Consider the following 23,000-nt stretch of genomic DNA (forward strand, 5'->3'; position numbering starts at 1 on the left):
CTATATGGGCGTTGGGAAGCAGCTGCTCCTCCCCACACAGCCCTGGCTTAGCCTGCACAGGGCTGTGGGAAAGGGGCAGGACATTCCTGCATTGGGCCTCATAGAGCCAGCCTCACTGATGCCAGACCAGGAGCTTAACCCTGACTTCCAAAGGGACTTCCTGGTGCCCTTCCTCCATGCAGGCCACAGCTCAGCAGCTGTGCAGCTCTGAGCCCCCTTTACACCAGCTATCTCTGGGCTGTGGGCTGTCTCTGTCTCTTCCTTTCTCCTGCTACCAACCACTGTCACCAGCCATCACAGGTCTGTCCCCCATGATGGCTGATGTCACCTGCGTCCCAGGGGATGCACTAAGAAGAACAGGAGAGTGCCTCTGTAAGGTTCCTTCCCAAAACACACCACCTGAACCTAGTCATGAAGAAAAAGACCAGACTGACCCACAGAGCGCATGTGGCCGACAGGTCAGCTGGACTCTTTGAAAAGCCGTAGGAGGTACGACAGCCAAATGCAGGGTGTGAGCCTCCCCAGGATCCTCCGGCAGGGAAAAGTTTTAAAAGATATTATTGGGACAACTGGGGGAATCTGAAAGTGGGCTGTGTCTTAGACAGACTTTGAGTTTCTCGAGAGGGAATCATATTGTGGTTGTCTAGGATGCCTTTGTTCCCGGGGGTACGCGCTGATGTACGCAGGTGCCACAGGCGTCCCACAGCTAACATTCCAATGGTTCAGTACACACACAGAAAACCAAGGTGACAACATGTCAACAAGCGTGAAATCCAAGGGAGTATGCATATTCAATGAACTATTCTTCCAACTTCTCCATACACTTAGAAGGATTTGAAAGGTTGGGTAGGGAAACCCTCAAAATAACCCATCTTACAGATGAAGACACTGAGGCCCCGAAAGGTCAGTAATATTCTAGCCAGGGTTCCAACGCAGGTCTGGCCGACTCCAGAGCTCTTGTTCTTTGAAGGTCCCCTGCTCCCGCCTCCTAGAGGGGGCAGGAAATGCCAAGCGCGTACCAGCCTGAGCCCTGCCAGCATCTTTCAGTAAAAGCCAATCTGGACCTGGCAGGGGCTGCTCTGGACGCAGTGGCTGAGAACGCTGATGAAACCCCAAGGACAGGTCACTGAGGTTGCCCAGGAATCTGTGCCAGAGTCTACAGTTGCCACTGCGTGGGTGGGTGGGTGGGGAGAGCACATTTTAAAGGAAAAGAAAAACCAGTTTCATTTCAAACCCCAGAGGGAACACACAACTAACGGCCTATTGTGCGAGGGCCTATTTATGGGAATGCAACAATACCCACAACCTCAGACCTTCTCGGGGCCCCTCCCTTTGGCACCAAGACGAGTTTTCGCTTTTTCTCTTTGCTGGGTTTCCCGATGCCTCTCCACGGAACCGTGACCATGAGACATGCCCACTTCTGTCTGGGGACTCCAGGGTCTACTGGGCGGGTCATCTAGCTCCTCTGAGCCTCAGTGGACCCTTCAGAAAAAGGGGACGGGGGCTGCGGGAGGAAGGTAAGGCAGCGCATCAGGGACCTGGCCCCCAAAGAGGCTAGATATGATGGTCCCACGGGAGAACTAGGAGATTTCACGTAAAAACCCAGATCCTCATTCTCTCTTGAAAACTCTGGGAATCTCGGAAGATCTGATCACTCTGGGGCTGTGCTGCAGTCCAGCAACATTGACATGGAGTCGAGTGGTGTGTCTGTCCCTGGGATGGGGCGGTGTCAGCCTCACAGCCCCCACCGGGAAGGGCCTGCGTTTCCAGGCCTGGGTGCCAGCAATGGCAGGCAGATCAGGGCACCTCTGTACACTGGCCTAAGTCTGATAGCACCCCAAGATTGGATCACTAGAGCCGCATTCATCCAGGGCAAACAGCGGCTCTGAAGGCAGTGAGCTGCCCCAAATGCCCTCCCCGCCGGGGCTTCTGTATCTAGAACATGGACGGCTGACGCTTAAACGCTTCTTTCTTAAAAACACAAGGTGGCGGGGCGCCTGGGTGGCTCAGTGGGTTGGGCCTCTGCCTTCAGCTCAGGTCATAATCTCAGGGTCTTGGGATCGAGCCCTGCATCGGGCTCTCTGTTCAGCAGGGAGCCTGCTTTCCCCTCTCTCTGCCTACTTGTGACTTCTCTCTCTCCGTCAAATAAATAAATTAAAACACACACACACACACACACACACACACGGTGGAAAACTTCATCAGCTCTCATTCATACAGGAGGCACTTCTGGCACCATCTGCCATAACCCGCTACAGCTGGAGAGGGGTGGCACTGTCCTGGCCCGGCCCAAGGGCGGTAAGGCCCTCCGCACACACTTTAAATTGCATGAAACCTGAGCCGAGCCCAGTCCTGGAGGCCCATCTCTCCCAGCTAATGGAGGGACAAGGGGCCGCCAGGCCCACAGATGCAGGCCACTGGAGGCCCAGCTCTAACTCCCCTGTTTCCAGAGCTCACCTGAACTGCCAGCCAGCTCCTAGCAGGGCGGGCCCGTGGGAGAGCAGCCGGTGCTGGGCTGCCTGCCTTCCTGACCGGGTGAGGCGCCAGGACAAGGAAGTCTTCCCATCACACTGGCTTTGTTGAGTGCCTGATAGAGCCAGGGGTACGGCTGGGCAGGTGACCGGCACAGTTCCAGCCCTGCTGCTGAGCTTGTCTTGGGGCCTCGTTTCCAAGGCTTTGCCTCCCTTTCCATACAGTTAGGCAGGGACATAAGCAAGCAGCTGGTCCCGGCTCCTGGACTCAGGGCTGAGGACTGGCCCGGGGCGCCGCTGTCTTGCAATATCTGTGAGCTGGGCCCGTGGGAAGAGGTCAGGGCTCTGTCTTTCGGGGTGACAACGCACGCCGGGGGTCCAGGTACATGCCTGTGCCTACGCTCAAGGCCAAGAGGAATGCCTGGGCAGCAGGGCTACTTTTCTGCTGCATGCAGACCTGTGCCCATCCTTCTGGACGTGGTGAGAACACCTCTGTGACATCCTGAGTTGAGGTGGGGGGCGTGCCAAGAGCTGTGGAGTCAAGCCTGCAGGTGAGGCACTTTGTGGGGACCCAGCATGGTCCCAAGGTTCCTCTCTAGGGGAGGCAGGAATGGCTTGGAAAGAGCACAGCAGGGCTCACTCCACGAGCCAGGGCTGGCCCATAAGGCCCTCAGTGGCCCTGGCTTGTGGCCCTTCCTGCTGCAATCCTCAAAGGCACCTGAACACTCAGGCTTCTGAGCACTGCCTTCCCCTTTCCTTGTGGTTGGCCTGGGGAAGTCCACCAATGGGGTCTGCCTTCTGGTCCAGTATCTCCTCCTCTGGGAAGCCTTTCTGGATTCCCACGCACGTGACACAGGCCTCACCCCTACTGTGTACCGCTACAGACTTCTGCCTCCCTGCTTTCCCCACGGCCCTCCTTGAACCATTCTCTTGAGGGTAGCCAGAGGCATCACCAGAGGCATCAATTAAACATGCAAATCGAATCAAGTCAGACTTTCACTTGAGACCCGCCTCTGGCGGCTTCCCATAGACCCGAACTCCTCCTCCTGTGGTGTCTGGCCATATCTCTGATGCCATCTCCCTGCATCTGCTCAGCTTGCTCATGCCCTTCGGGGGCAGACCCCCCAAGGTCCCATGCCCCTTTGCATCCGCCTCAGACAGGCAAGCCTCAGCATCGCCGCAGGGTCCCTTCTGCTTGCCTGCTGTCCAGGCCTCGGACACACATCTGTGCACGCAGCCTGGGGCCTGGGAAGAGCAAGTGTGTGGGTGGGAGTGGAGTGGGGTGGGTCATGGCTCTTCCAGCCTCAGCTGTGACACGGGGGTGACAGTACTCCTTCCTAGGGTTGGCAGGAAGATGACCATTCATATGCCACATCAAGGGATCTCTGGCAATGGAAATCTGACATTACATCCCGCCATGGGCCCTCTAACAACTCCTCTCTGCCTTAGAGTAGAGATGAACAGTCTCCTGGGGTTCGCCAGACCCCACGTAGTGGCCCTGACTACCCGTGTCCCCATCCCCCATCCCTTGCCAGTTTCTTTGGCCCAGGTATCCCTGAAGATGCTGATATCTTCTGCCTCAGAGCTCCGCTTGGGCCCCTCCTTGCCGGGGACACTGCCCCTATACAGCTCAAAGGGCTCCCACTCACCCTCTGGGGCCTCATACCTTGCCACCGTCACAGGAAGTCTTCGTGACCCCAGACTTCGTCAGTGTTGCTCTATGCTCTCCCAGCACCATACCCGTTCCCTGCACAGCTTCGGGAGGGCTGCCAAATTACAAATGCTTGGGAGACCCATTCGTCTCCCAAATGCAATGGGCTGCACTGTGTCCCCCAGAATCACACCTTGAGGTCCTAACCCCATGCACCTCAGCATGTGACTGTATTTGGAGACAGGGGCTTTAAAGGGGTGATTAAGGTAAAATGAGGTCATCGGGGTATGTCCTAATCCAATCTGGTCTGTGTCCTTATGAGAAAAGGAAATCAGGATAGAGATATGCAGAGACATGCAGCCAGGTGAAGAGACAGGGAGAAGACCGCCATGAGCGAGCCAAGATGCAGGCTGCTGAGGAAACCAGCCCCGCCAACACCCTGATCCCAGACTTCCAGCCTCGCGAACTGAGACACTCAGTGTTCTTAATTTAAGCTGCCCAGCCTGTGGTATTTAGGATAGCAGCCCAGAAGGCTCCCACACCTAACCACGCTGCAGACCTCATGAGAATAGGGGTCACACGGGCTTTTTGCTCATTGGGGTCCTTCGAGAGCCTGGCACAGGGATGACACATAAGAGGGGCTCAAACACTCATCGCTGAATAGATGAACGATCGACTGTGAGCTCCCAGAGCAGGTCCGTGTCTTCTCGGAGCCTGTGCGCCCAGAGCCCAGCACTGCTGCTGGGGCAGAGAAGGTGAGAGTAAAGAACCAGACAGAGGAGGTGTGCGCTCACGCCAGGTGACTGTGCATCCCGCCCAGCTAGCCATCTCTGAGCTCGGATGGTGAGGCGCGCTGTGGCTCAGTGTGTGTTCTGGCCACTGGTGCACTCAGCCCCAGGCCTCCTCCTCCTGCCATCTGACCTCAGGCAAACTGCGTGGGCTCCGTACTGGTCTGGGTCCCTCCTTGGTAAAATGCAGGTGCAGCTGGGCCTGCCTCCCTGGGCTCAGCAGCCAGCAGAGGATGGGGCAGTCTCTCCACGTGGGGCGTGCTTCCTGGTGCAGAGCGACAGACAGCTCCAGCCAGCCGCTGTCTGTGCCACCGGCATCTTCCCCACCGTGCATACCTGCCGTCTGCCTGGATGGCTACTATCCCTGCTGTGGGTCCTCAGGCTGCAGCGTCCCCAGGCAGCCCCACTCCCTCTGGCTGCTGGCCCATCCAGCTTCAGACAACACCCTAGACAGCTCTTAGAAGCCATGTGTCTAGTGTTTCACCAATCACCTGATCAGGCCAAGGGGGACACCTGGGATTCTGCATTCAGTAGGAAGGGAAATGTATAATCCTTGCTTTTGACCAAATGCAAAGTGCATTCCAGGGTCAATAAATGGGAGGGGTCCTGGCAGCCGAGCCAATCTCAGCTTGAAAGATGGTAACTCTCCCTGTTCTGCTGTGGGGTCAGGGACCCCTCGGTGGCCATGTGGGACCCTAGGTAAGGGCAGGTGCCTGGTGGGTGAAAGCAACACACAACCCCAGCTACCATTCACAAAGCCCCTGTCACTGGCCAGATACTGCAGGCCGAGTTTAGTGATCTAATCCCCACTCCCTGTTTGGAAATCAGAATCACTGGTGGTGTTAGCACCAGGGGCTGAAGCTCTAGGTGGGGATGGCCTGCCCCTCCCCCCCAGGGGCTGCCTGTCTCTGCAGGCCAGGCCCCGTGCTGTACCAAGGGACCCTTCCAGCCCTGGCCTGGTCCGCCCACCCTCCTAGGTGGAGCTGAACGCTGAGAGCCTGTGCGGCGGAAGACGTGGTGCCGCCCCGCGGGGTGCCCAGGCCGAGATGGAGCACCTCACGACTCTTTCTCCAGCCAGCGCTCAGAACCTCCCTCCCCTCTGCCTCATTCCGGGACGTGGAATGGGCTGGGCACCTGAAGGGCCTGATAAACAGCTAACGAGAGACAGACGGACAGAGGTGCGGGGCTGTCCCCAGAGCCTGGGGACACAAAGGGGAGGCTGTTTCAGCACACGGGCGCTAGGGTGGTCTGCCTGAACGGGGTGCTGGGGAGGAGCTTCTGAGAAAAGAGCCAGCCGGTAGGGCCTCTGCACCCCTGGTTCCTGGTAGCCACTGTGCGTCTCCCCGGGGACTGAAGAGGCAGGCAGTGACTCAGGGCTCTTACTAGTTGTGTTGCTGTGAGCAAGGGGCCTCAGCTTCCCTATCTGCAGAATGGGGTCAGAGCCAGGTTAAATGGAGAGGATCTGTGCTTTCGGCCCTGGCCTCCTCCTGCCCGAGTACCCTGGGCAGTGCCAGAGAGGGGCACGAAGTGGGGTCTGGAATCAGGTGTACCTTCAGGCCTGCAGAGTAGTCCGGGCAGGGAGGGAGGAATGAGGCCCTCGGAGGTGAGGGGAGCATTCCCACAGCCATAGTAGAGGCATAGAAAATGGAGCCCAGAGCAGGCAGCCAGGGCTGGGGCCTGTCCTCCCCACCTGTGGATGGCTTCTCCCTGGCCACAGGATTCCGGAGAACACGTATCTGATTCCAGCTCTTTCCACACACCTCCTTCTCCTCTTTCCTCCTAATCCCTGCTTGGACAGCAACTCCTCTGGGAAGTCTGCCCTTTCTTTCTCTTGGGAAGGCCACTCTCCCAACCCTGTTTCTGGTCCCGTGCCCCTATGGACACCCACCATGCTGACTGCAAACTGTTGGTCTGTGGCTTTGTCTCTCCCATAGGGGAGATGGTCTCTGCCTCCCCACCCCTGAGCACCCACTGGAGTCTGCAGAGCTGGACGGACTGGCACCCCCCCTTCAAGTTGTCCTTAAGAACCTAGAATGCCCAAAGCCATTTCACAAGGAGATGGCCATGCTGAAGGGGTCCGACGATGCTAGCCTCCTTGGTCCCCATAGGTCTGAGTTCACTCGTTAGTTCATTCCAGTCCAGCCCATTCCCCTGAATACACTTCATTTATTCATGTGTGCAAGCAGCATGAAAAGCCATCCCCTTTGGTTTGGACTGGGATGGGACACCGAAAGCCGTGAACACCTGGAAGTGGTTTCAGAGGGCAGAAGCTAAAGCCTGGGTGGCCTAGGGCCCCTCCTCAGAACACCAGTTGGAGGCAAACAGGCCGCGGTTCTCCAGACATGCAACCGCTCTGCCACGGGGCCACAGGGCGGCCTGCCCGTCGCATCTCTCAGGCCCTCTGCTCAAGGCCCCGCCGAGCAGAATGGCTACAACAGTTCCCTCCTCCCACACAGCCTGAGGGACCCAGCTGCGTTCTCACCTCCCACCAGCCCTGCAGGTGAGGAGCCAGGGCTCAGGGAGAGTCGTGGGCAGAGTGGTGGGCAGCTGGATAATCTGGGTTCAATCCCACTGATGTTTCCTGCTATGTAACGCGGGGCGAGGTCATTGCTTCAGCTCCAGGCCTCAGTGTCCTCCTCTGCGAAACGGCGGTCCTCCAGTGCCACGGGTGCCGGGCTTCCTGGGGCTCCACAGCCCTCAGACAGCTGTCATGGCTCCGGAGGGGGGTTGCTCCTGAAGGGCAGTGCGCAGAAGGTCCTGCTGGGTTCTGACCACGGGTACAACTCCACACATTTCTTTCTTTTTTTTTTCCCTTTCCTCTTCTATCTATAGAGTCCATTCAATTGTGATTAGTAGAAGTAGGAAGGGTGTTAAAGATCACCAAATCTGAGGATCCTGACGGCCAGTTGGTGGGGCGCAAGACCTCTGTTCCTGGGCTTGACTAAGGGCCTGGCTGCCTCACAGCAAGGTCAAGTTCTTGACTGGCACGAGGAGTGTGGGATGCAGCAGGCAGGACAGGCCCACGGAGAGGATGAGGTCCTCGCCGTGGCCACCAGCAGCTGTGGTTCTCAGTAACCGCAGCTCGGGCTTTTCCAAGGTGCGTCTGTTTGGAGCTCTGTGACTCGGTCAGTTTCACCGGGAAGTTGTGCGGTCACCTGACTCGAGGCAGTGATGCACACGTCACACCAGTGGTTCTTGGGGCCTAGGGCTTTCCACTGACACGCACACTGCAGGCCATCCCCACCTGTGCTACTAGGCCACACTATACCCAATCCCACCCCCCCCAGCTGGCAGGCCCAGGAGCCCCTGGTGGGAGACAGGCCACTCAAAAAGCTTGCCACGTCCAACCAGGGTACACATATCAAACTACGTGGTGACTCTAGGTTTCTGAGGCATTGTTCTAGAAGACAAAATTGCAGGCGCATGTTCACCTTCTCCCCTAGAGTTGGCAAGAAGTGGCTCGTGGCTGTTATGAGGGATGAGAGCTTTCCTCCCCTTGAGTCTTCTCTGGCGGAAAGTCATCAAGGAGCTCATTTCCCTTGCAGAGTGGGGCGTGTGGGGCTGGGATGCTGGTATGGAGTGGAGGATGGGAACTGCAGGAAAGCACTTGCCAGGGTGAGCAATGGCAGCCCAGGCTAAGCCATCCCACACGGGGGGAGGGGTCTCCACCCCCCCATGGACCCATGGCGTCTGGCTCCCTGAAGCCCTGACACCTCTCTTGGGGCTGGCCGGGCAGGCAGGGAAGGGCCAGCTGCTCAGTCCCTCTGCTCCCCAGACCCGCCTGGTATTAGGAGGGCAGAAGATGGAGGCCACCAGACCAGGCTCCATAATGTGGCGCCCAGCACTTGGGAAGCAGAGACACTGTGCCCTGGGCGGATTCTCGGGAGGAACCTCAGCTCTGCCTGCAAAGTCCTCCAGCCACTTTTTCTCTGTAGCAAGGCAACCCAGTGGGCTCCTAGTTCATCTTGCAAGGCCTCTCGGAACCCCAGGACTTACAAACAGAGGCCACTTTCCTGAAGGGAGCAGCTACGTAAATGTGGGGCTTCCCAACCTTGAGGCCCCCCCACCAAGACTTTCTCGGTCAGCTCCTTGGGTGTCAAGATGGGGCTATTCCTCTAGCCCCTCTGATTTTGGACACTATCTTCGGGTGGAAGCCATGGGCTTAGTGTCAGGACCCTTGTCTCCATGACTGTTTCCAATTTATGGTTCATCTTTGACTCGTGAACCTGAGGGAGTAAGTGTTGGTCCTGAAATGCAAGTATGAGTTACAAGTCAGCATGGGCCAAACCCAGCCCAAAGGTATGTGTTGTTTAGTTTGGATGATTTTACATTTTTAATCAGGAAGTTTACGTGAAAATAGAATTAGATAAAATTAGATTTCTTGGCCCACAGCAAGAGATCTGAGTAGCCGGCCACCACGGTCCCCACCACTCGCTCAATAGGGTCTCTTCCACACCTGCTTGGCCCTGTCCCCGGAAGTGAGAGGTCCCAGGGAGTGCCCGGGGCCTGCGGGGCAGGGGCAGGTGGGAGGACGCCCAGATGATCTCTAGTCCGCCTCGCCCACTGTGCTGTCCTACAGGGCTAGCACCGAGGCCCAGAGGGCACATTTGACCCCAGCCCCACCCACAGTCTGTGGGCTGGGACAGCTCCCCTGAACTGCTCCTGCTCCCGGAGCCTTAGATCCTGCAGGGCCAAAACCCCAGGGCTCGAGCCCGGCCCTTCCAGCCTGCGGCCAGCAATGCTCTTCCTCCTCCCCTGGCACTGGTGTCTCAGGTTCACCGAAGATTCTCTCACAATTAACGCCCTTCAAAAAGGTTAAAAGTAATTCTTCACGGGAGGAATCGGCAGGAAAAGACAAGCAGGAGGGGGATGAGGAGTGGGGTGGGTGGGATGAAGGAATCTGACCAGTTATATTTAATAAAAAGCTTAAAAGCCACAAACAGGAAGCAGACCTATTAAAAAGGCAACACTGACCTAACAAAGGAATGTGAACTTGAGTTGACTGAAGCAGCGGCACTGCGTCTCCCTCCCTGCACTCCCACCCCGGCACCCAGGGCCCCCAAACAAGCGTCCTCTTGTACTCTGTCCTGTTCTGGGGACACCTCAACTCTGAGCTTGCCTTGGGCTAAAGGAAGGGGAGCTGAGGGCAATGTCAGCATGATCCCACACACCCCCAAAAAGGAAACAGACGGTGCTCTTGTTCCCTTGTCTGGACCAGCAGGCTCCCCCAGCTAGGGGAGGGATGAATGTTTCAAGGCATGCACCCCCCCACTCCAGGGAGCTCCCCTCCTGCCTTCTCAGTGTCCTGTCCCCCTCCTTCTCCGTAAGCCCCCACAGGTACAGGCCCAGGACCCTGGGAACCGAGGCCAGGACCTTGGCCCGCCGGGCTCATGCCTTGTGTGTGCTCCTTAGAACCCAGAGCAGGGCACTGTGAACCCTGGTCTGGCTAAGGTAATGACCAGAGCAGTGGAGAGGACAGGACAGGAGCTTGAAGCCTGGCATCATGGCTAGAGGCTCCCATGGGTGGGCCACTTTGCCTTCCGCAAGGAGTTATCTCCAGTCGTGACAGAGCTGAACTCCACTCCGACAGAGGCCTCAGGGTACAGTCAAAGTGGATCTGAGTGCCACCGGGAAACGAGCTTCCCGCGCTTGCTCTGCTTCCTCACAAGAGTGCAACTGCCACACGAGACACTCTGGGCTTGCGGAACGACTCAGCATTCCAGGGCACGACCCTACCTGGAGATTTCGCTCAAGGAGCTACACACCCACAGCATGTTGCTGACCTGACCTGAACCTCCCCGTGGCTTTCCAATCCTCATAGACTAAACCCCAGAGTCCCGCAGACAGGCAAAGTATGGCCACATGCTGATGTGAAGTCAGAGTTTCTCCGTGGACTTCAATTCTGCTGCGTGTTTGAGAAGTGGCCTAACACGATGCTGGCGAAGGAAAGTGGCATCCCGCATGCCTCCCAGTTTGTGCCAGACAACCGGTCCTCCAACGCACACCCAAACTCACTCTTAACCCAGGGCCTTGGCCCTTGCCTCTCTTTATGGAGTGTTCCTTCCCCTTGGTCAGGGCCCTATTCAACTACCTCCTCGGAGAGGTCTTCCCTGATTGCCCCTGTCCAGAGGTGCACACGCAGGTCTTCTCACCTTCTCCCTGCTTTATTTTTCTGCAACGTACAGTAGATATTCACTGAATGTGTTCCCACCTGTCCCCTCCCACAACGTGGCAGCCTGCCTGGCGTGCGGCAGGACCTCCAGAAGATGGGTGTGGGGTGAGTGCAGTAGTGATGGAAGGGAGGGCGGGACTAAAGGGATCCAAGGGCTCTAGTTCCAAGAGCAAAAGCACACCTCTGACCCCACCACCGACAAGTCCCAAGGCAGATCGCACAGAGGCTCAGCTCCTATTGTTCTCCACCGGGCAAAAAAGTAGGTGGCAACTCACATTCTGGGAAACTGTACTGGCTGCTGGGCAGCATGCCAGGCCCCGGCAGACTCTCTCACCAACTCTCCTTCCAAAGCACCTCCCAGACCAGGATCAGTATCGCCTTTCACAGACAAGCCAGGTCACTCATCCAAGGTCACCCCTGTATGGTTTACAATGGAGCAGGAGCTCAGACTCATACCTTGACCCTGGCTCAGACCAGAGGCTGACTCTACACCAGACCCCTACCCCCACCCCCAGGACCTGCCCTGGCTCTCCAGCCACAAGCCTGAGACCAGAGACCATGATATTGAGAGGGCTGGGCCCTGTGCATCAGCTCAGGCAGACTGAGCATCCTAAGTCAAGAGGCACTGTCTGTGCACGGTCTCCACCATCTCTCCCTGCCCGCACAGCACCTGCCACCGGAAGGAAGTGACTGCACTCACCAGGGATGTGGATCTTGAACTTGCCACTCTGGCCGAAGGCGCTGTCAATGACTCCCAGCTCCCCAGTGGATAGGTTCACCTTGAGGCCCACGAAGAGCTGGATGTTGGTCTCCTTTTTGAACAGGGAGCGGCCGATCACGCTGTGGTCATCCATCACCTGTCCCCACACACCCGGCCCAAGGGAAGAGCATCAGTGTGTGCTGGAGGAGGCCAGGTCTGCTGCTGCTACGCCCCCACCCCCCAACCCCACCGAGGGTGATCTGCCCATCTCACGGATGATGGAACGCACTGGAGCCGTGCAGCAACCAGCCCCCATCGCCACCACCGCTGACCTCCATTGAGCCTCGGCTGCTGCCAGGCCGAAAAAACGTTATGTGGATCACACTTAGCATCACAGCAATGGGAGGGAGGCACTCTTTCTTCACTTTACAGATGCAAAATTGCCACGTGGCAGAGTTCAGCCATCCGTCCAAGGTCACAGAGCTCCCAGGGCAGAGGGAGCTCAGAATCCACAATCGTCCTGCCTGCATCTGACTCTCACCCTTGAACCTCTCCCCAGGCACCAAGCATGGGGAAGGCTAAAGTGTCACTCTCCCCCAGTGGTAGATGGCATGGCCTGAAGACTGCCCCCCTCCCCCTGCCCCGCAACCAGGTGGCCTCCCCAGCCCTGCCTGGCTCCATTCCAGGGCCCGTGCCAGGAAGGGACCAGGCCTCTGCATAAGAGAGAGAGAAAGGGGGCACATGCATGTGTGTGCGCACATGCTCTCGGGTATTAAAGACTAGCTCCTCTCCCAGATGACCTCAGAAGGGCTAACACAGAGCTCCATCCCGAGATTTGCTTCTACTTTGGAGCGGGACCCATGCTTCACCTGGCATCTGGCATGCTGGCTCCCACGCGGCTGCCACTGGGAAACGGGGGAGGCTTCCTCCTGCTCTCCAGGCCCTGTGCACCAGCGTGGGTGCTTCTGGGGACCAGGGCTGAGTCCAAGCAGGCACTAGCCTGGGGAGCAGCATGGAGACCAGAAGTGCTGCCGGCGGTGGGACCTGCTGTCTCCACGTGCTTTCCTCCTGAGGCTGAGGCTCATGGGGGACCCCCGTGGGCTGGGCTGTCCTCCACCTCGGAAACATCTCACTTCAGCCCAAGACACCAAGGTTTGGCCATGGGCCCCAGATGGATTGTTTTGAAAGGCAGAAACTGTCCCATTTACCCTAAAATCCTTTTAGAAAAACATATCCTATTCTATTTGATTCATAGCACCAGATAAAAGGTACTTGCATTCCTCCTCTCCCCGGTGATGGATGAATCGGATACAAATAACGATAAGAATAATCATTTCCACTCGCACAGCCCTTTATAATTCACCAATCTCCTTCCCACACATGAACTCCTCCTCGTCCTTCAGGACTCAGCTCCAGCAGAGCTCCCCTGTGGGCTGGCTTGCTGTGGGCTCTGCCCCATCTGTGGGCGCTGCTGGGTGAAATGAAGGAAGCCGTGACCTGCAGGCCATGGGGAGCGAGGGCAAACAGATGTCACCAGCCCCAAATGCTTTCCTGGGCTTCCCAGCTCCCAGGAGTCCTGTCTCCATACCCACCAGAGTGGCCTGGACGCGGAGCTCCATTCCCAGCCTGGCTGGAGCCCGGGAGGCACGGCTGCCTCTCACCTTTGGCAGCCGAGCCCAGGTACGGGAGGGGCCCAGGATGTTTGGCTGAATGGACCCGATGGCTCCGGCCTAGCCAGTCCGTGCTCCCCCTGACCAGAGCAGCTCAGTGCCACTTCCTGTCCTAAGCTTAGCCTGTGCTGCAGAGAGGCCGCCTGTCCTTAGGAGAAAGAGACTGCCTCGGGGCACCCAGCCCAAGACAGAGGCATTTAGCGGGGACCCCACTGAGCCCTCGAGCACTGCAGTCTACAAGGGGTTTTCATTACTGCGTCAGGGCGGTTTGAGGCGACAGCTGAGAGAACTGCAGTTGTCAGGGCCAGCGGCACAGTGGAAGCGCAAAGCCAAGCGTGGCGGCTTCTGCAAAGCCTGTGCTGCAGCATTCAGGGAGTGAGGGGACCACCGCCCTTCCCCGAGCTGGGGCTGCTGGGATGCCCTGGGGCACTCTGGGCAGGATGGGTGGGTCCCAGGCCTTTGCTGGCCCATGAGACTGAGCCAGCTGAGACACAAGCCCTGTCCCCAGCATCATGGCTGGCTGAGAAGTGACAAAAGACACAGTCCTTGCACCAGGAGCTTACGACCTACCTAGAGATTCATCTCATAAAAGGCACCCTGGGGACCCAATGGGCAATCCAGGCGGAGAATTCACCCCAAATTCAGAATGTCCTTCCTTCCTTCCTTTCTCCCTACAAATACTTATGGAGAGCCTACCCTGCACCCAACTATGTCACCGGGGACAAATCAAAGCTCCTGCCTCAAGGGGCTCATGCATCTCCTCCTGGAGGTAGTTATATTCTCCCTCTGCCCCACTGCCTTTGAACTGCTCACTGGCAGACAGGGTGTCCCCCTCTTGGGCAGGCCCTGGAGCCCAGCAAGGGCCCCAGACAAGGCCTTCATATCTGTGTCCCCCTGCACCCCGGCCCTCGCTCCTTGGCATGTGCTGGTCCTGTCTGTCTTCAGAGCACAGATCGTTCCCTGAGATGACACCAGAGCTTTATCTGTTCCTCGTTTATTCTTCCCAAGCAGGACCCAGTCCGTGAAAGCAGAGGCAGGTCTCTGCTCTCCGCAGCAGCATTTCCGCATGTACACAGCCTTACTCTCTGTGCGCTCCTTGAAGGTCTAAGTCAAAGTTGAACACGTGCCTAACTGTGATCGTCAGCACGTATGCAATGCTCAGTCCTGCCCGTGGGCTTTCATTTTTAACACTTCATTGAGGCATAACTGACACATAACAGCATGTGCACATTTTAGGTAAAACTTGATAATTTGAGATACACAGTTACCCGTGAAACCATGACCATCATCAAGGCGGCGAACATAAAGAACACGTTTACATTCCCCTACCCCCTTCCCAACTCTATACCTGCCCCAGACCCCAAGCAGTTCCCCCAGGCTCAGCTTGGATGAGCTCTTCTCAGACAGCCTCCCCACGCGGCAGCCACCTTCTGTCCCAAGGCCTGACCGCTCTGTCTCATCGCAGGTAGCTGGCCTGTCTGTGTCTCTCACCGGACAGACCAGGAGGTCTCTCTCATGTGGCCCTGAACCACGACAGATCCCAGTACATATGCACATGATACATGGGTGGGGAGGGAGACGCTGGTGACAGAAGGTGACTCTTGGCTCTTTGGGGGCAAAAGAAAATCACTCGAGTGGACTTGCGGTGGGGTGGTACGTTCCATCGGAGAGGGAGCCAACAGCCTCGTCTTGTACCTGGTTTCCCTGCACGCCCCAGTGCCGGCCATTCCTGGAGCACAGCGGGCCATCTCTTGGCCTTCCAATGGGCCTGGAAGTTGGGCTCCGTCGTGACTGGGGCCATGAGGTTGGGGGCAGGCATGCTACCTATCGGCAAGAGGGCATTTCAGAAGACTTCCTGCTGCACCTTCTCCCCTGCCCTCCCCCTTCCTTTTGGTTATGGAATATTAACTTAAAAAGCAAAATGCCACAGACAGAGAGAAGGATCCATCTTCCCCCAAGCCAAGGACTTGCAAGGAGGGCAGACTAATTTCATTAACTACAGGGGAACTTCAAAAAGCTTCAGGGCTTTAAAGGCAGACAGCAACGACCCCAAAGTTGGTTTAAGTGCTACATAAACAAAAGCCTAGGGCTGGGGAAGCGGGGGCTCCCAGCACTTCTTATGTTCTCATCTGACCAAGTGGGGCCAGTGTGCGGGCTGGCGGGCCCTGCAATCCTGCCGCTGTGTGGGGCTGGTCAGTTCACTGACCTACACTACCACAATATTTTTTTAAGCATCCGGGAAGGTAAGGAGCGAATGGGTTTTTGCTGACCCTTAAGGAGGGGCCCGAGGAGGCTCCCTCTTGCTTGCCACTTCGTGGCCTCCCTGGGGCTGGAATGGTGGTTTAGAAAGGATTCAAGTTCAAAGGGAGTGCCCGGGTCACTCCTGTTCTCTTGTTTGATGGCTTGGCCAGAAGGCCTAATGGCACTGTGGTGGAATGTCCCCTCCTGGTAACTTCTGTGTCTTCAATTCCACTTGTAGGGTCAGGCAACGTGGGTGAGAAGGCTGGCCTTCGGTGCACTGCCAGGAACCCAGGGTGGTCTTGGGAACGCTGGCACCCCTACCCCCTGTCTGCTGATGGTCGGTGCTGTCATTTCCAGGAGCCTAGGAGGATCCTTCCAGGAGCCTGAAGATGGCCTAGATGCGCACTACGGACATGAGCTGCCAGGACAGTGAGAGAAGCTGGCAGCAAACTCCTCCTCCCTCAGACTGTCCAGCTCTCAGCACCTCCTCTCCCATCCCACCCTCAGCAGATGAGAGCCACAGTTTGTCCTCGGCCATGCTCCGGGAGAGGCACCTCCACAGCATTAGTGAATCTTCAGAAAAGCCCTATAGGATTTCAGTAAAGTGAAATGACTTGCCCAGAGTCACACATTACAGCTTTCCCTACACTTGCCCCCATGGCATGAGACTGGAAGAGAAGGAGGTGTGGTGGCAATGAACGAGCCCAGCCAGGGCACTCCCCACCCTCTGGGCTCCCCTGAGCCATGCCAAGACTGGCTGGACCCAAACTGGCTTGCAAATCCAGCCCCATTCCTGCCAGTCCCAGCTCCTGAAAACCCCAAGCCACTGGAGGAGCCACCAGCAGAGAGGGAAGACAGATGGAGTCTGGCCGCTACATGGAAGGAAGTGAGGTGCAGCCCAAGTACCCAGCCAAGGATGTCCTGCCAGCCCAGTGGGCGCGACGCAACAGGAAGGGGGGCTGGCTTCGTGGCTGTTGAAGTGCTTCTGGTCGCTTCTGGGGCTACCCAGGGTGGAGGCTGCCAGGCCCAGAATGCACTGAAGACCAGTGAGGAAAGCTGCAGACCCCCCAGGGCCTCCCCAGTTTCCTCATCCACAAAATGAGGTTGGAAGGAGGGTAAGCTTTCCTCCACCTATGGTTATGGGGCCAAGAGGCAAGTTACCTTTCTGGTGAATTCTAGTACAGCCTGGGAAATGTGGGCACACTGGAAATAAGAAAGAAAGAAGGCTAAGAGGATGGGAAACCAGGCATGAGGGACGGTGGAAGGAGAGGAGGTGTTTAGCCAGAAGCAGCAGCTAAGAACAGACTTGAATGCTGTCGTCCAACATGGCTCTTAAGGTTTCCCACAAAAGGGCCAAGTCCAGAGGGAATGCTAAGCTCCTGCTTGTGCCGTGGGCCAGAGCCTGGGCTCTGGAGCCAGCCTACTTGGGCTCTAAGTCTTGGTCTTGTGGTCTTGGAGACTCTGGCCCATGGCCTAACCCTTGTGGGCCTTACCTCCCCATCCACAAGGTGGGTTAAGTGTTAAGAGAGTTACGGCAGGTTCACACAGAGTTGTCATCCGCCTGGCCTGTGCTCCCTGGGCAGAGTGTCTTCCTCCCTTGGGACCCACCTGGCTGCACCACACACAGGAAGGCGGGTGGGGGTTGGGGCGTGCAGGGGCAGGTCCTGCATCCCCCGCCCCACTGGCTGCCACACACAGATGTGAGCAGACATTGCCGACAGCCCATGGCACTCTTCCATAGCCCCCTGTGGGCAGCAGAGTCCCCGGCAGAGGGCTATATTGGGAACAGGCAGGGACAAAGCCTATGTGTGGGTCTCAGCCCAGCCACAGCTTGTCGGCACGGGCTGCCCCAGTTGGAAGAAGGGTGGTCTTGGAAGGCAGGCATTGGCCTAAGTGCATTTCTGCATTTCCAGAACATGAGCCCTCCAGATATTACCAGGGGTGTGGTGCAAAGAGGGGACACACAAATGATCGCTGAGAGAAACCTCATTAAAAGTCTGGCTACGGCAAGGGATGGTAGCCCTTCCTGCTGGAGGCACTGAGAACAGCATTTCTGGGGAACTTCTGGAAGACGAGGGGTCATCATTTGTCCTGTCCTAGAGGGCAGAGGGCTGGAGGTAATGTATTTTCTCGGCCCTATCCATTTCTAGAACATGTGTGCTTGCCCAGTGGCTGGGCTTGTCTCCAAACTATAGACTCTTCCAGCTAAAGGAGAGAGACCTCAGAGATCAGACACCGGCACATCCAACGAGGAAAAACCTTCAGAGGACAGTTGGAGGTTTTTATGTTGAAATCAATCACTGTGACGTCAAACCACAGGCAATGCATGTGGGACTTACTCAGCAAGCCCCGCTCCTCGGGAACAATGCTGAACCTGGGCCAGCGCAGTTACAACAATAGCTCTAAGTGGGGACTTTCACTGTTTGCATGAATACTTTGCTTCGCTTATGAGCCTTCAGTCACCGGAGGGCGAGTTCCCAAAGAGCAGTCACTGGTTGTGCATGGAAGCCCAGGCTCTCGCTTCCACGCCAGGCGAGTCCCTACTGCCCCCAGCCTCTGAGTGGGAACCTGGCTGCCAATGCACATAATTATGTCATTACATGTGTGTGTCTCTCTTGGGGCCCGGCTCCCATGATGAGGCTTGGGAAGTACCCAAGTCCTGAAGCGGCTCTTTGAATTCAAATTGGAGAAGTGGCACCAAGGAAAGAGGGACAGCCAGCTGTGCGGTGGGACCCTGAGATGCTCGCTCCGCTGGCTGTGGGGAGGACTAAAGCATGAGGGAGGACTGGGAAGGTTTGAGTCTGGATCGCCTCTTCCAGCAATATGACCTTGGGCAAGGGACTTCCCTGACCCTCAGTTTCTTCCTCTGAAAAGGCTGTTTTCGGGATTAGGGGTGTTGGTGTTGGCAAGAACAACTAAGACATACTCAGAAACTACAAGATGGAGAGTTAGCTCATTGAAGAAAAGCAAGGAGGTGGACATCTACTTCCATAGAGACTACATGCCAGTGGCTGCTCTTGGGACTCTGGTTCTCTCCCTCGTACCCTGCAGCCCACAGTGAGGTCCTTGCAGAAGACAGCAGCCAGGGAAGGGTCTGCGACGGAAGAGCTCAGAAGTTGCCTGGATCACCAAGGTAACCTGACAAGGCTCCCGCATAGGGTGGTAATTCTGCCAGAGCACTTGACGGCCACCAGGACTGACAATTTCCCCAGGGGTCTCTGCAACGCTGTTGTTCTGGTATCTAGCCCGGAGGCTGCCTTTTCTTCCCTGACAGTGCAGGGCCATGGCAGGGAGCAGGGAGCCCTGGAGCGGCCTGCAAGGTAGGGTGGCTGGTGACCTAGGGCAGGCCACGTCACTTCTCTGAGCCTCAGTGTTCTCTCCAGTGAAAACAGGGAGAATGTGTCCACCTCCAAGGCTGCTGTGAGAAGAGGCAAGCGTTCCAACGTGAAAGACTGCTGTGAGCGACAACCAACCTCACTGCCATCCCGTAGTGTCAAGCCACAAAAGGAAAGCAGCCCTTAGTTCGTCTCGTTTGATCAAGTGAGTTGCAAAGGCCCAATGAGAAGGCCTAGGGCAGGCCAGGCTCTGGGCATCACAGAAGGTGCCCAGCCGAGGAGGCATCAACCTCTGTCCCACCTCTCCGGCCAGTGGGGCTGGCTTCCTCAGTCCCAGCAATGGGCAAGTCCCCACTTGTCTGTAGCAAGCTGCGCCTTCAGCGGCTAAAATAAGACTTTCTGGTCTCAGATGCTGACACTTGGAGGGAGGCGAGGGGTAGAGGGCTTGGGCCGGGACCTGTGTACTAGAACAGCCGTCTGATCTCCCCCGGTTTCAGGGGGCACCTCTGTTTTCTCGAGTGGTCTGGGAACTGACACAGCCCTTGGCCTGCTAGACAAGGGCCCAGGGCAGCAGGGGTTAGCCAAGTGGCCTAAGGGGTCAGGTGGATGGCCGTGCTTACCTCCCCCCAGGCAGGGGTCTGTCAGATGGCCCCCCACTCAGAAAGGGCTGCAGGGAGCCAGGGCCGGCCTGCACCCTGGCCAGCATGCTCTCCAGGGCCCTGGGCACATTTAACAAGCCATCAGCAGTGGAGCGGGGTGAGCCAAGAGCTGGGAGGCAGCACCGCTTTAGACTTCAAAGCCGGCCAGAGCTCCTGGTGGCGTCTGCATGTTTCCACTTGGTCAGGCTGATGCCGCAGGCTCCTTGGCCCAGCCCTAAGGCCTGCCCCATCCGGCGCCAGGGTGCCAGAGCCAGGATGGTCGGCATGCCTGGCGTGATCCCACCACAGGAGGGACGTGGGCACCAGTGTCTTGCCACCACCCCAGCTGGGAACCCAGGCATCTGTGCCCTCAGGGAAGTCCAAGCAAATAGCAATGAGGAGAGTCACTGCTTAACAATGGCCCACCATGCCAGGGACAGCACTCAGCATTTTATATGTACTCATCTTCCTGCCTTACACCAGCCCATGGAGTAGGGAGTATAAGCCCTGTTTTTCCAGTAAGGACACTGTGCGGAAGAGACTCCCCCAAAGTCTCACAATGGGGGCCATCCAACATCCCCCTGGGGCCCTCGCTGGAGCCTGAATTCCCTGGGCCTTCAAGGCCTCGGCCTACAGACCCTGCCACGCCTGGTCTCCTCCTCTGCTCTCTTCTAGCCCTGGTCGCAAAGAGGCATCCCAGTGGTCCTGCATGCCTGCCTCCCCGGCCTGCCGCACCCTGAGACCCAACTTCCCAATTCGTGGCAGGCCAGCCGTGGCAGCTAAGGTGTGAGCATTGTCTTTGCCTTGGCCGTGAGGTGGGCCCAAAGGGATTTTTGAGTAAGAGCTGGCACGACCACCTTTGTTCGGGAGAAAAACGATATGGGTGGAGCCGTGCAAGCTGCTGAGGCAGGGAGGGAGGTGAGGAGGGCCCCTGGGGTGTGGGAGCAGTCAGAGGTGTGAAGTGGACCACGGCGAGGCAGGCAGCGCCCAGCACTCTGTGTCCTTGGCACGGCGCCCTCAGAGGCCCCACCTTTGCCCAGGTAATTGTTACAAATGAGGAAACAGGGCCCCAGAGAGTAAGTGGCTTCAGTCAGGCCAGACCACTCGACTCAAGCTGGAGTACCCAGGCTCAGAGGGAGCCTTGGGTATGCAGGCCAGGTAAGAGGGGACAAGTCTGGGGACCTTGAGTGGACACCCACTCTGCAGGCTGCCCTGGCTGACCCCACTCAGAGGATTTCTCCAGCACAATCTGAATGAAGTCCCAGCCTGCCCCAGCCCCCAGCCTGCATCGCTTGCTGGCCCTGCTGGTGGCTTCGATTGTCAGGCCACCTGCCCCTTGAAGCTCCCTTCCCATCCTCCAGCTGCTGGATGCCCTGGGCTGAGGGCCCTTTTCCAAACACCCAGGGCCAGACCTCTGGGCCCCTGCAGAAACAGAGCCTGGCCCTGGGACCCCCAAGTCCTGCCAGTCTGACCAGTCACAAGGCACAGCTCAAAGTCACCAGCTCTTTGTACTTTTCCCTCACCAGATCATCTCCCTCCCGCCAGCAGAGACCCTGCTCCTCTCCTGCTCCCTGCAGCCCCTCTGAATGCCCCAGGCGTTTTGTCTTCATAGGAAGGACACATTTCCTGTGACTCTGGCCCACTTACAGGGGGGCAGCAGGTGTGACTCTTCATGTGGCTACAAGGCAAGGACCTCTGGAGCATGGCCTAGCAGCTCCATTCCAGCTGAGAAACACTCTCTACCCCCCTTCACTTTCACCAGGTCTTTGCACACCTGCAAAGAAAGAGCCTTTACCTAATTGTTCTCTTTAAATACCTCTGCTTAAAGGGAAACTTCACTTTGTACCCTAGAGAGAAAACAAGAGTCACCATAAACAGGAACCTGACGGTAAAGTAAATACGATTAAAAAAATAAACTGGATCCTAGTCACAGACTGTTGGCTACTGGAAGGATGTATCTTGGTCCTGTTTTCCTACCTGTTCAAAAGGCAGATTAGCATGGAACACAGGAGTGTTAAAATCACCTTCAAGGGAATCTAAGACTTTCTTTGTGATATAATTAAAGGATCAAAGGAAGAAAAAAAGGAAAGAAAAAAAAACTGAAAAAAGAGAAAAAGTTATTACTAGGGGGGTTCTACATTATATAACAATGTGAGGAAAAAGCCTTAGCCAAACGAAAAGCAACTTGCTGCCTGCAAATTTCCAAGTTGCAAACACATGAAACAATGTGTTTGAACATGAACAAATGCACAGACACACACAACATCAGTGTGTCTATATCCAATCTTCATTTCTAATTTTAATTGTTCATGTTTTCTACTTTTAAAAGTCTACTAGGGTTTTCTCTGTGGCCACAGGTACAACCAGAACTTAAGCTCCACAAAGACAGGGATTTTGTTTCTCTAATTCACCGCTATATCCCCAGGCCCTGAAAATAGCACACAGGTATTCCACAAATATTTTTTGAATGACTATTGCTGAAAGTCCAGTTTTGTAAATGTTCCACGGAAAAAAAAGAGAAAGTGTATTTTTAAAAATTTCTATCTAGAAATCAAGCATAGCAATCATGTTATGACTTGGTGTCCTTATCTGTTGTTTAGTGGGCCTGTCCAATTTCAGAATCTGCATTCTAAAGTGCCCCAGTATATAATTATGACTCCATTTTTTTTACCAAGTTCTCCTTGGATTTCTAACAGATTTTGTTTCTACATGTTTGGTGGGTGCAAGTTTGTAACCATGCCCTTTATCATTACGCAATGTCTCCCCTTATCTTTGTATTTTTGTCTGAAATTCTAGCTTGTCTGAAATTAACTTGTCAGAAATTATCACCCATACTTTTTGTTCAGTAACCTGACATTTCTCTATCCTTTTATTCGTAGCCTTCACTTACCACTGTGTGTTTCCTATAAATGGCATATTTGTTTTAATCCAAACTACTGATCTCTGTATTAATAGGAGAATTTGGCCATTCACGTTTAGTATAATGACAGATATAATGACTTATTTCTGTTTTTTTGTCATTATTTATGTTTTTGTTTCCCTCATTTTTGTTGATTCAATCAAATACATTCCAGTTTTTCCTTTGTGTGTGTGGAAGTGCTATACCTTCCAGTTCCATTCATAGTTTCTTCCTCTTTGTGTTTATAATCTGACACATCTTTCTACATTTTTACTCGAAAACGGGATAGTAAGCATCTCCCTCACCACCACAGGCTCTAACCCCCTTTCCCAAGCCCTCTCCCTAGAAAGACTAGCCCTTTAGAACACCTTCACTTCCCTTCTTCTCTCCCTCAGGTGAGACCTCTGGAGCATTTCTGTTAACCTGAGCTCCATT

General features: G+C 55.9%; 1 protein-coding gene across 2 annotated transcripts in view; it reads right to left on the reverse strand.

Annotated features, from left to right (window-relative positions):
* EEFSEC (eukaryotic elongation factor, selenocysteine-tRNA specific) overlaps nucleotides 1-23,000 on the reverse strand; it is a 248,017-nt gene that overhangs the window by 34,092 nt on the left and 190,925 nt on the right. For both annotated transcript variants that reach the window (XM_045992112.1, XM_045992113.1), the window contains exon 6: nucleotides 11,783-11,939. In XM_045992112.1, the coding sequence (XP_045848068.1) occupies nucleotides 11,783-11,939 (157 nt within the window). The remainder of the gene's footprint in view (nucleotides 1-11,782; nucleotides 11,940-23,000) is intronic.

This window comes from Meles meles, chromosome 20 (genome assembly GCF_922984935.1).
Source record: "Meles meles chromosome 20, mMelMel3.1 paternal haplotype, whole genome shotgun sequence".
Lineage (NCBI taxonomy): Eukaryota > Metazoa > Chordata > Mammalia > Carnivora > Mustelidae > Meles > Meles meles.